This window comes from Melanerpes formicivorus, unplaced genomic scaffold, assembly GCF_026170545.1.
Source record: "Melanerpes formicivorus ecotype bairdi unplaced genomic scaffold, bMelFor1.0.p_v2 SCAF_129, whole genome shotgun sequence".
NCBI classification, from domain to species: Eukaryota; Metazoa; Chordata; class Aves; order Piciformes; family Picidae; genus Melanerpes; species Melanerpes formicivorus.
In genome coordinates, this window is record NW_027142481.1 from 386,970 (window position 1) to 400,082 (window position 13,113).

The following is a 13,113-nucleotide window of genomic DNA, read 5'->3' on the forward strand; positions in this document are numbered from 1 at the left end:
AAGCAGTGCCTGGCCTGAGCTCTCTCAAGACCTGTGAGGTTTCAGTGGGTGCTTGTCCAGCCTCACAAGGCTCTGTTCCAGCTACCAAGTCATCACCTGCAGACACAGAGGCCTTTGGACTCCCAACATGCATAATCTTGCATCAGCCTGAAGTGGCTCCTAGTTTCCACTCATCCTCCCTGAAACTCATCCTCACAGACTCCTAGAATGGGTTGGGTTGGGAGGAACCTCTAAGTCAGCCAGTTCCAAGCCCCTGCCATGAGCTGGGACACCTCATACCCCTTGCAGCTTGCTCTCAAGGCTCCATTCCCCCTGGCTTTCCACACTGCCAGCCTTGCAGCCTCTGCAGCTTCCCTGGGCTGCCTCAGCAGCCTCGTGGGGAAGGGTTCCTTCCTCCCTGTCTCATCTCACTCCAGCTTCTAGCAGCTTGAAGCCCTCACCCCTTGCCCTGGCACTCCATGCCTTGCAAAGCAGCCCCTCTCCAGCTCTCCCTTTGAAATGCTGGAGGAGTGAGCTGTGATTAGTGAGGAGGGAACTGGAGGCAGGGTTTGGTAAGAGCAAATTTGCCTCCTTCTGGAGGGCTGCTTCTCTTAGCTTCTGGTCCTGCCCAGGAGTGCTCTGTTATTCAGGACACAGAATAAGGATCACAAAACACAGACCCAGGCAGGCTGGGAAAGACCTCAGAGATCAGCCAGCCCAACCCATCAGCCAGCACCACCTAACCAGCTCAACCATGGCTCCAAGGGCCTCATCCAGGCTCTTCTTACACCCCTCCAGGGATGGGGACTCCACCTGACCAGAAGGCAGAAGTCTTTGGTAGCAACTTTTGCCCTTCACAGTGCTGTTCTTTGCATCCACTGGGAGTTAAGAGGCTTCTGCTGCTCTCTTCACTCTGCTGATGGCTCTCTGCATGCCTTCAGGGAGCCACTGGGGACAGGACTTCACCAGGTGTCCAGGCACTGACTCCTTGCCCCCACTGGGCTCTTAGGCTTCTTTGCCCAACTCCTAAGGTGCCCAAGTGGCCTCCACCTGGATGAAGTCACAGATCCACAGTGTCACAGATTGCACTGGGTTGGAAGGGACCCTCCAAGAGCATCTTGTCCAACCCCCCCTGCAGTCCACAGGGACACCTCCAACTAGACCAGGCTGCCCATGGACACAGCAAGTGTGATCTTGAGCCTCAACCACATCTCTGGGCAATCCTCCACCACGTCCCTGTGCCAGAGTCTCTCCAGCCTCCCTCTGCAGAGCTTCCTCCTGAGCTCCAACCTAACTCTGCCCTGCTCCAGCTCCAGACCCTTGCTCCTCCTCCTGTCCCCACAGCCCCTTCTGAGCAGCCCCTGCCCAGCCTGCCTGCAGCTGCCCTGCAGACACTGAACTGCAGCTCTGAGCTCTGCCTGCAGCCTTCTCCTCTGCAGGCTGCACAGCCCCAGCAGCCCTCAGACCTCAGCATCTTTTGCCCAAGGAGGCTTTGCTGCAGACACCTCCAGGAGGAAACTTTGGCCATGAAGAAGAGGCTAAGAGCTTCTGAGGCTGCTTTGGCTTTTCAAGTGCTTTATCCAGCAGGGAGGTTTCCAACCAGAGCAGGCTGCCCAGGGCCACCTTGGCTATCTCCAGGGATGGAGCCTCCTCCACCACCTCCCTGGGCAGCCTGTGCCAGAGTCTCCCCAGCCTCCCTCTGCAGAGCTTCCTCCTGAGCTCCATCCTACCTCTGCCCTGCTCCAGCTCCAAACCCTTGCTCCTCCTCCTGTCCCCACAGCCCCTTCTGAGCAGTCTCTGCCCAGCCTGCCTGCAGCTGCCCTGCAGACACTGAAATGCAGCCCTAAGGTCTCCTCTCCTCCAGGCTGAGCAGCCCTAATTCTCCCAGCTTGTCCTCAGAGGAGAGGAGCTCCAGCCCTCCAAGCATCTTTTCCCCTGACTGCCCCTTTAGTGCCTAACTACCTTGGAACATCTGTCACAGGCCTCCAGCTTCATAGGTTCCTACTTTGCAGTGGTGCAATCCTGCTTTCAGCTACAAACCCCAGAGAAGGAGGGGGTGAAAGTTGTTCCTCAAGTACTGCTCAGTGACTTTCTGACACAGAGGCAGATTGAGAAGGTCACTGGCAAGAACAATCAGGAAAGCATCTTGTGGTTGTCAGACTGAGCAGGGCATGGGAGCAGGGACCTGAAGAGAAGGCTCCCAGAACTCCCTGCAGCTGGAAGGAAAAGCCTTGGTTGCCTTAACACAGCCACAGGACATCACCACTGCAATCCTGAGCTCAAGAGCCCATGCAGGCTTGTGAGGGACCAGCTGCCAGCACCACCTGCCTGACACACAGCAAGGCAAAGACCACCACCCCTGCCCCATAGAACCACAGAGCTGGCAGGGCTGGAAGGGAGCTCCAGGCTCAGCCAGCCCCAAGCCCCTGCCATGGGCAGGGACACCTCACACCACAGCAGCTTGCTCACAGCCACCTCCAGCCTGGCTGCAAACACCTCCAGCCAGGAGGCTTCCACCACCTCCCTGGGCAGCCTGGGCCAGGCTCTCACCACCCTCCTGCCCAACAACTTCTTCCTCACAGCCAAGCTCCAGCTCCCCACTTCTACTTCTGCTCCAGCCCCCCCACTCCTAGCCCTCCCTCACCCCCTCCAAAGTCCCTCCCCAGCTTGCTTGCAGCCCCCTGCAGCTCCTGCAAGGCCACCAGAAGGTCTCCTGGGAGCCTTCTCCTCTCCAGCCTGCACAAGCCCAACTCTCTCAGGCTGTGCTCAGAGCAGAGCAGCTCCAGCCCTCTGCTCCTCCTGGTGGCTCTCCTCTGGACACCTTCCTTGCCCTACAGCAGCCTGGGCACACAAGGACCAATGTTATAAAGAGCTATTGCTTGTCTTCAGTGATGGCTTTTCCTCTAGAGTCCAATGTGGGCAGCCCCAAGTCTCCCCAGGCAGAGCTGCTCAGGAGGGAGGCAACCCGAGGTGCAGCGACTCTTCCGGGCACCCGTTATCAGCAAGGCACTTCAGCACAGGCTGCTGGCCATGGCTGCTGGGCAGAGGACAAAGGCACAGGCTGCTGAGAGCTGCCTCTCCAGCTGGGGCTGGTGCTGCCTGGCACCAGGGCTTCTGGGAATGAAGCTCTGGCACGGTGTGGGGTCACCCGGTGCCCGTCTGCTCTGCCCACCGCTCGGCAAGCCGCAGGAGGCTGCGTTACAGCCCGGCCCGAAGAGCAGCACAGCTCAGGGCTGTGAGAGGGGGAGCGTGGCAGACCTGCCAGCCCCTGCCTGCTGTCAGAGGGCTGTGCCACATCTCCACCACGTCCCTGCCAACGCACTGTGGCCACTGCAAGTTCCTCTGGCCTCCCCTCGTGGGGGCTCTGCGGCTCCTCCGCCCTGCGGCTTTGCCTCTCCGAGGCACTTGGGTTGGGTTGGGTTGGCTCCAGCAGGGCACCCCCAGGGGGGGCAGGCTGAGGAATGCCAAGCAGAGGCAGGTTACCTGAAGGTGAGGAATACAGAGCTGTGGGGAATTCAGCCTGGAGGTGCTGGATCCATGTCATTATTGCTAGGAAGTCACCCCTGGTGTTATTGCCTTCGGACCTACAGAGCACCGCTGGGCACCTCGGGAGCCTCCTGTCGAGCCCTGGCTGGGGAGTGAGAGCCTCCAGCACTCCACAGGGACTTGGCAGCTCATGGCTTCAGAGAGAGAATATTGCTAAATGGTTGGTAGCAGTGGTAAATTATTGCTTTCACAATCCACTGCTCCCAGGTTCTATAGAAAGCTCTCAGCCTAAACTGATTCTCAAAAAGGTTTTCCTAGGGAGGAACGAAAAAAACTCCAAACCATCCCCAACCCAACCCCAAACCAACCCCAAACCAAATCTAAACCAAGCCTAAACCAACCCCAACCCAACCCCAAACCAAATCTAAACCAACCCCAACCCAACCCCAAACTAACTCCAAACTAACCCCAAACCAACCCCAAACCAAACCCAAATGAACCCCAAACCAACCCCAAACCAACCCCAAACCAAATCCAAACCAACCCCAAACCAAATCCAAACCAACCCCAAACTAACCCCAAACCAAAGCCCAAACCAACCCCAAACCAAATCCAAACCAGCCCCAAACCAGCCCCAAACCAGCCCCAAACCAAACCCAAACCAGCCCCAAACCAAACCCAAACCAGCCCCAAACCAGCCCCAAGCCAACCCCAAACTAACCCCAAACCAAACCCCAAACCAACCCGAAACCAACCCCAAACCAACCCCAAACCAGCCCCAAAACAACCCCAAACCAAATCCAAACCATCCCCAAACCAACTCCAAACCAACCCCAAACCAGCCCCAAACCAACCTCAAACCAAACCCCAAACCAAGCCCAAACCAACCCCAAACATTTCCTATGGCAGTTCTGAAGCAGCTCAGGCTTGCCAAGGCTGAGGTTATTTTCTGTCTGCTCCATTTTTATCTTCCCTACTCATAGACTCACAGAGCTGGCAGGGCTGGAAGGGAGCTCCAGGCTCAGCCAGCCCCAACCCCCTGCCATGGGCAGGGACACCTCACACCACAGCAGCTTGCTCACAGCCACCTCCAGCCTGGCTGCAAACACCTCCAGCCAGGAGGCTTCCACCACCTCCCTGGGCAGCCTGGGCCAGGCTCTCACCACCCTCCTGCCCAACAACTTCTTCCTCACAGCCAAGCTCCAGCTCCCCACTTCTACTTCTGCTCCAGCCCCCCCACTCCTGTCCCTCCCTCACCCCCCTCCAAAGTCCCTCCCCAGCTTGCTTGCAGCCCCCTGCAGCTCCTGCAAGGCCACCAGAAGGTCTCCTGGGAGCCTTCTCCTCTCCAGCCTGCACAAGCCCAACTCTCTCAGGCTGTGCTCAGAGCAGCTCCAGCCCTCTGCTCCTCCTCCTGGCCCTGCTCTGGACACCTTCCAGCCCCTCCAGAGCCTTCCTGGCACAGAGGCTCCAGAGCTGGCCCCAGAGCTGCAGCTGTGGGCTCAGCAGAGTGGAGCAGAGGGGCAGAATCCCCTCCCCACCTTGCAGAGTAGTTTTTCTTTGCTCTCTTCCCTCTGACTTGCTGCTCAGTTTGGATTCCTAGCCCAGCATGGGCGGGCTTGGGAGCCAGCTACCAGCAGAATGTTGAGTAAGAAAGAATGAGAGGATTAAAAATAGGCAGCAAGCTGTTTGAGACACGTTGGAAGCCCATTAGAGGATGCTGGAGCTGGTTTCATGGCACACTTGGGTGGGAGGAGAGATGACTCAGCTCTTGGTTAGCTTCCCACTCAGGTGAGGAGAGAGTGGAAGCTGCTGAGTGTTGTTTTGGCTGGAGAAACCTTGCCTTGTTTCTGAGGTTCTGTTTGAAGCTCTGCCACTCTCTGCTTGCTGCCACTCACCCCTGGGACTCCTCTGTGCTGTCACCTGCTCAAGACAGCTGGAGAGTCACTGTTGGGTTCTCCAGGACCTGCCCAGCCTGGCTGCTGCTGGGGACCCTTCCAGCCCAGTGCCACAGCTGATTGCTGTCCTCTGCTCTCAGAGGCCAGGAGCACCAGGCCCATGCCCTCTGTGGTTCTTTTCCATGTAAGCCAGCTGATAAACCTTCCTGGGCAAGGTCACCAGCAAAAGGACAGCCACAAGCCCCTGGAGAAGGGCTCTTCCCCTTTCTCTGCTGTGAAGATCCCTGCAAGGGAATGATTGAAAGGGAAAGCGGCCTGCAAGCCCCAGGCACACACTGAGAGGGCTGCAAATGTCCTTTCTGCGTTTAACCTGCTTAAAGAGCCAGGCAAAACCAAAGCACAGCACCCCAGCAACTCACTTGCTAGATGCTGCCTGTCCCTTGGCTCACAAGCTCTGCTCACTCCCCAGCCCCCTGCAGGCACACATCCAACCCCTACCAGAGAGCCCAGCTAGGAGCTCAGGTGGGCACTCCCTTGACCTTGACAGGAGGAGCTGCTTGCTGACCTCTCTGGGCTTAGAACCACAGAGCTGGCAGGGCTGGAAGGGAGCTCCAGGCTCAGCCAGCCCCAACCTCCTGCCATGGGCAGGGACACCTCACACCACAGCAGCTTGCTCACAGCCACCTCCAGCCTGGCTGCAAACACCTCCAGCCAGGAGGCTTCCACCACCTCCCTGGGCAGCCTGGGCCAGGCTCTCACCACCCTCCTGCCCAACAACTTCTTCCTGACATCCAACGTGAAAGCCCTTCAGCCTTGCTGCCTGTAGCTGGCAGGGGTAGCTGTGCTTCCTTCCAACCTGGGCCTAGCTTGGTGTGCATCTGCTCTCCAGGTGGGAAACAGCAAACCTGAACCCTCCCAGAGTGTCCTGTGAAGCTCCCTGGTTGCTGCTGCTTTCACCCCAAACTCCTCAGCAGTTCAAAACACTACACACACAGCTCTCAGCAGAAGCCTTGCTGCTCCATCTTCCAGGGCCTGAGGGATGCCAGAGCCTGCTGTGGTTCTTTATACTGCCACAAAGCCCTCACCTAGGAGATGCAAACCTCCTGGAGGGGACAGCCTGATGGGATGGCTGCTAGGGGGAGGGGGGGAGGCAGGGGGAACATCACAGAATGGAGTGTCTGTGGGGGGCACACACCGAGCAGGGCTGCCCAGCCTGAGGCTGGGGGAGGTGTGGGGGGTGGAGGAAAGGCTTCATGTGCAGCCTGCACCTGCCTGCCTGGGGCAGGAGGGAGAGTCAGGGCAGACTCAGGCTGGGGAGAGGCTGCTGCACACCTTGTCATGTCCCTGTGGGAAGGGCAGGGGGGGGTGGGGGTGCTGCTCCTTTTGCAGCCATTCATGGGGTTGGGGTGGGTTTGTTTTTTACATCATCTGGGAAAGGGATGAGAAAGGGGGAGGGGGGGGGGAGAAAAAAAGAGAAGAAGAGGATTTTTCCAGTCCCTTTTTCCTTGGTTTTCTTTCTTTCTTTCTTCTTCTTCCTCTTCTTCTTGTGGGTTTTTTTTTTCTCCTCCCTCCCCAGCAAGCATTCCTGGGAGAAGCCCAAAAGCAGAGCAACTATCATTGCAATATACAAGTGGAGCTTAGCTGCATTCCTCACATAGCTCCGGAGGAGAGAAGCAGGCTGAAAGGAGGGAACAAACAAAAAGCTTCGGTTCGGTTCGGCTCGGCTCGGTTCGGCTCGGTTTGGTGGTGCTTTTTGTCTGCTTGCTCGCTTGTTTTCGTTGTTTGCTTGCTCGCTCGTTGGCTTGGTCGGGCTGAAATCGATGCGGTTGGTTTTCTCTTTCCGTGTCAGGCCCTTCCCCCCAGCCGCTGCTCCCAGAGCTTCCCTTCCCGCGGCGGCTCGCATCACCCTCTGAAGAAGGCTGGGTTTCGCAGGCAGGCGGCTAGTCACCTGCAACAGCCCAGCGGTCCCGCAGAAGCTTCCAGGCTGCTGTCCGTGTCGGACGCCAGGGTTTGATCCGTGGACATGGAGGAGATGTCGTTGACGGAGGAGGACGGAGGGAGGCTTTCGCTGCTGTTCACTGCTGCACCTGTGCTACGGAAACCAACACCAGCGTGATTAAACCTGAACCCCCCCGCAGGCGGCGCCGGGGCAGGGTCCTGCAAGGGGCAGCCGCCCCAGCCAGCCACCCGCCGGCTCTGCACGGGCTGGGGCTGGGGCTGGGGCTGAGCCGCGGCGCTCAGCACCGCAGCTCTGCCTCTTGCAAGCGCCTCGCTGAAGCACAGAACCACACAATCATAGAGCCTCAGAACCACAGAACCACACAACCATAGAACCTTAGAACCACAGAACCACACAGTCATAGAGCCTCAGAACCACAGACTCACAGAATCACACAATCATAGAACCTTAGAACCACAGAACCACACAATCATAGAATCATAGAACCTTAGAACCACAGAACCACACAATCATAGAATCATAGAGCTGTAGAACCACACAACCACACAATCATAGAATCATAGAACCACAGACACACAATCACACAATCATAGAACCTCAGAACCACAGAACCACACAGCCATAGAACCTTAGAACCACAGAACCACACAGTCATAGAATCATAGAGCTGTAGAACCACACAACCACACAATCATAGAATCATAGAACCACAGACTCACAGAATCACACAATCATAGAACCTCAGAACCACAGAACCACATAATCATAGAATCATAGAACCACAGACTCACAGAATCACACAAACATAGAACCTTAGAATCATAGAACCACACAATCACAGAACCACAGAGCCTCAGAACCACAGACTCACACAATCACACAATCATAGAACCTTAGAATCACAGAACCACACAATCATAGAACCTTAGAACCACACAATCATAGCATCATAGAGCCTCAGAACCACAGAACCACACAACCATAGAACCTCAGAACCACAGAACTACACAATCATAGAATCATAGAACCACAGACTCACACAATCACACAATCATAGAACCTTAGAATCATAGAACCACACAATCATAGAGCCTTAGAACCATAGAATCTTAGAGCCTTAGAACCACACAATCACACAATCATAGAACCTTAGAACATAGACCACACAATCATAGAGCCTTAGAACCACACAATCATAGAATCATAGAGCCTTAGAACCACAGAATCACACAATCATAGAACCATAGAACCTTAGAACCACAGAATCACACATAGAACGATAGAGCCTTAGAACCACACAGTCATAGAACCATAGAGCCTTAGAACCACAGAATCACACAATCATAGAACCTCAGAACCACACAATCATAGAACCATAGAGCCTTAGAACCACAGAACCACACAATCATAGAACCACAGAATCATAGAGCCTCAGAACCACAGAACCAGAGAATCATAGAATCATACAACCTTAGAACCACAGAACCACACAATCATAGAACCTTAGAACCACACAATCATAGAATCATAGAGCCTTAGAACCACAGAACCACACAATCATAGAACCTTAGAACCACACAATCATAGAATCACAGAACCACAAAACCACACAATCATAGAACCATAGAGCCTCAGAACCACAGAACCACACAATCATAGAACCATAGAGCCTTAGAACCACAGAACCACACATAGAACCTTAGAACCACAGAACCAGAGAATCATAGAATCATAGAGCCTCAGAACCACAGAACCAGACAATCATAGAACCATAGAGCCTCAGAACCACAGAACCAGACAATCATAGAACCATAGAGCCTCAGAACCACAGAACCAGACAATCATAGAACCATAGAGCCTCAGAACCACAGAACCACACAATCATAGAACCATAGAGCCTCAGAACCACTGAACCAGACAATCATAGAACCATAGAGCCTCAGAACCACTGAACCAGACAATCATAGAACCATAGAGCCTCAGAACCACTGAACCAGACAATCATAGAACCATAGAGCCTCAGAACCACTGAACCAGACAATCATAGAACCATAGAGCCTCAGAACCACTGAACCACACAATCATAGAACCATAGAGCCTCAGAACCACTGAACCACACAATCATAGAGCCTCAGAACCACAGAACCAGAGAATCATAGAATCATACAGCCTTAGAACCACACAATCATAGAACCATAGAACCTTAGAACCACAGAACCACACAATCATAGAATCATAGAGCCTTAGAACCACAGAATCACAGCACCACAGAACCATAGAGCCTTACAACCACAGAATCACACAATCGTAGAACCACAGAACCACACAATCATAGAATCATAGAACCACAGAATCATAGAATCATAGTACCATAGAATCAATAAGGTTGGAAAAGGCCTCAGAGCTCATCAAGTCCAAGCTGTCACCCAACCCCCCCAACAACTAAACCATGGCTCCAAGTGCCACAGCCAATCCCCTCTTCAACACCTCCAGGGATGGGGACTCCACCACCTCCCTGGGCAGCTCATCCCAGTGGCCAATTCCTCTTGCTGGGAAGAACTTTCTCCTCACCTCCAGCCTGAACCTCCCCTGGTGCAGCTTGAGACTGTGTCCTCTTGTTCTGCTGCTGGGGGCCTGGGAGAAGAGACCAACCCCCAGCTGGCTCCAACCTCCCTGCAGGGAGTTGGAGAGAGCAAGAAGGTCTCCCCTGAGCCTCCTCTTCTCCAGGCTAAGCAACCCCAGCTCCCTCAGCCTCTCCTCCCCAGCCTTGTGCCCCAGACCCCTCCCCAGCCTTGTGCTCCAGACCCCTCCCCAGCCCTGTGCACCCAGACTCGCACAACACACACAAAACCAAACCAGACCTAACTTAACCAGATCAGACCAAACCAAGTAAACCAAACCAGACCAGGCCAAACCAGAGCAGACCAGGCCAAAGCAGAGCAGACCAAACCAGGCCAAACCAGACCAGGCCAAACAAGACCAAACCAAACTAGACCAGGCCAAACTAAACCAAACCAAACCATAAGGTCCTGGGAAATGCATGTTTGGAGTAAATCAGCACAATCCTCCCTGACACAGCACACAGACCTGAGAGCTGCTGCAGTCCCAAAGCACCCAGACTCACACAACACACACAAAACCAAACCACACCACACCAAACCAGACCAAACCAAACCAGACCAGACCAGACCAAAGCTAACCAGACCAAACCAGACCAGACCTGAGAGCTGCTGCAGTCCCAAAGCACCCAGACTCACACAACACACACAAAACCAAACCAGACCACACCAAACCAGACCAAACCAAACCAGACCACACCAGACCAGACCAAAGCAAACCAGACCAAACCAGACCAGACCAAATCAAACCAAACCAGACCTGAGACCTGCTGCAGTCCCAAAGCACCCAGACTCACAACACACACAAAACTAAACCAGCCCAGGCCAAACCAGACCTAACCAGACCAAAGCAAACCAGACCAAATTAGACCAAACCAAATCAGACCAAACCAGACCAAACCAAACCAGACCAAACCAAACCAAAGCAGACCAGACCAAAGCAAACTAGACCAAATTAGACCAAACCAAACCAGACCAAACTGAGCCAGACCAAACCAGACATGAGAACTGCTGCAGTCCCAAAGTATCCAGACTCACAACACACACAAAACCAAACCAGACCAGACCAAACAAAACCTAACCAGACCAAACTAAACCAGACCAAAGCAAACCAGACCAAATTAGACCAAACCAGACCAAACCAAACCAAACTAGACCAAACCAAACCAGACCAAACCAAACCAAACCACACCAAACCAAACCAAACCAGACCAGACCAAAGCAAACTAGACCAAACCAAATAACCAGACCAAACCAAACCAGACCAAATTAGACCAAACCAAACCAGACCAAATTAGACCAAACCAAACCAGACCAGACCAGACCAAACCAGACCTAACCAGACCAGCAGCATTAAAGAGTTCAGCAGCACACAGCAGCCCTTCTGCAGCAGCCCTGAGAAACCCAGCCCCAAACTGTCCTGGTCTGTGGGCAATGCCTCATTTGCTGTGCTCAGCAGCTGCCTGCTGCTAACAAGAGCTGGCTTCTGCAGGGATGGGTGGCAGGGGGAGTGCAGAAAAGACAAGAAGGGCATTCAAGAGAGAGGAATCCCATCTCTGAAGGTGCTGTTTGGCAGGAAGCTTGCCACTGACTTCAGAGTGTTGCAAAAGAGCAAAAGGTGAGAAAGAGCTCCTGGGATCTGCTCCTGCCCTTGCCATGGGCTTGACAGCTACTCTGAGAAGCCACACATCACCTGCCTTGCTGCTAGGCAGGGATTCCTCCCTCAGGGGACTCACAGAGCAGAATCAGAGTAGTGTCAGGGCTGGAAGGGAGCTCAAGGCTCAGCCAGCCCCAACCCCCTGCCATGGGCAGGGACACCTCACACCACAGCAGCTTGCTCACAGCCACCTCCAGCCTGGCTGCAAACACCTCCAGCCAGGAGGCTTCCACCACCTCCCTGGGCAGCCTGGGCCAGGCTCTCACCACCCTCCTGCCCAACAACTTCTTCCTCACAGCCAAGCTCCAGCTCCCCACTTCTACTTCTGCTCCAGCCCCCCCACTCCTAGCCCTCCCTCACCCCCTCCAAAGTCCCTCCCCAGCTTGCTTGCAGCCCCCTGCAGCTCCTGCAAGGCCACCAGAAGGTCTCCTGGGAGCCTTCTCCAGACTCCTCTGAGGTGTTATTTAACTATCACCTAGGGAAGTGCCTTTAAGACTTCAGCTGTGAAGAGATACAGATAGAGAGAGGGGAGAAACCTGAAAAGAGAGCCACAGCTTTTGTCACCTCCAGAAGCAGCCTTGTGCCTAGCTTGGGGATTGGCTCTGCCTCACAGGAATCACCTCATGAGTCACTCTGGGTACCAAAGAGTGCCCTGCTTGGCAGCCCACAGAATCACAGACTGGGGTGGGTGGGAAGGCACCTCAAAGAGCATCTACTTCCAACCACCCCCTCCTCCATGCCAAACACCCCCAGCTCCCTCAGCTGCTCCTCCCCAGCCCTGCTCTCCAGATCCCTCCCCAGCTTTCTGGCCCTGCTCCAGCACCTTGAAGTCTTTCCTGCAGTGAGGCCATGGCACTGTATTTAAAAGCAGAAGTTTGCTGAGCCCAGGCTCCTGCTCTTCCTCTGATTCCACCTGACCCTGCTGCTTTTCCTTCTCCTGAGGACTGCTTTTGCATTTACTGCAGTTGCTGGGCTAAGTGCAACTCTGTGTGCAGGCATTGAGGTTACTTCTGCTGCTGCATAAAAGGCCTTTTCACTTTAACCCAATGGTTTCTTTGCCCTCCTTTCCCCAAATCCTCTTTCCATCAGGAGAGGAGAGGAGAGGTTCAGAGAGGAGAGGTTCAGAGAGGAGAGGTTCAGAGAGGAGAGGAGAGGAGAGGTTCAGAGAGGAGAGGAGAGGAGAGGTTCAGAGAGGAGAGGAGAGGTTCAGAGAGGAGAGGTTCAGAGAGGAGAGGTTCAGAGAGGAGAGGTTCAGAGAGGTTCAGAGAGGTTCAGAGAGGAGAGGTTCAGAGAGGAGAGGAGAGGAGAGGAGAGGAGAGGTTCAGAGAGGAGAGGAGAGGAGAGGTTCAGAGAGGAGAGGAGAGGAGAGGAGAGGAGAGGAGAGGAGAGGAGAGGAGAGGAGAGGAGAGGAGAGGAGAGGAGAGGAGAGGAGAGGAGAGGAGAGGAGAGGAGAGGAGAGGAGAGGAGAGGAGAGGAGAGGAGAGGAGAGGAGAGGAGAGGAGAGGAGAGGAGAGGAGA

At 54.5% G+C, this 13,113-nt stretch overlaps 1 protein-coding gene across 1 annotated transcript in view; it reads right to left on the reverse strand.

Moving 5' to 3' along the window:
• Positions 1-4,745: 4,745 nt before the first annotated feature.
• LOC137456529 (mitogen-activated protein kinase 10-like) overlaps positions 4,746-13,113 on the reverse strand; it is a 114,613-nt gene continuing 106,245 nt past the window's right edge. Inside the window, 1 exon segment of the mRNA XM_068168008.1 lies at positions 4,746-7,447. Within this exon segment, the coding sequence (XP_068024109.1) occupies positions 7,305-7,447 (143 nt within the window). The 3' untranslated portion in view covers positions 4,746-7,304.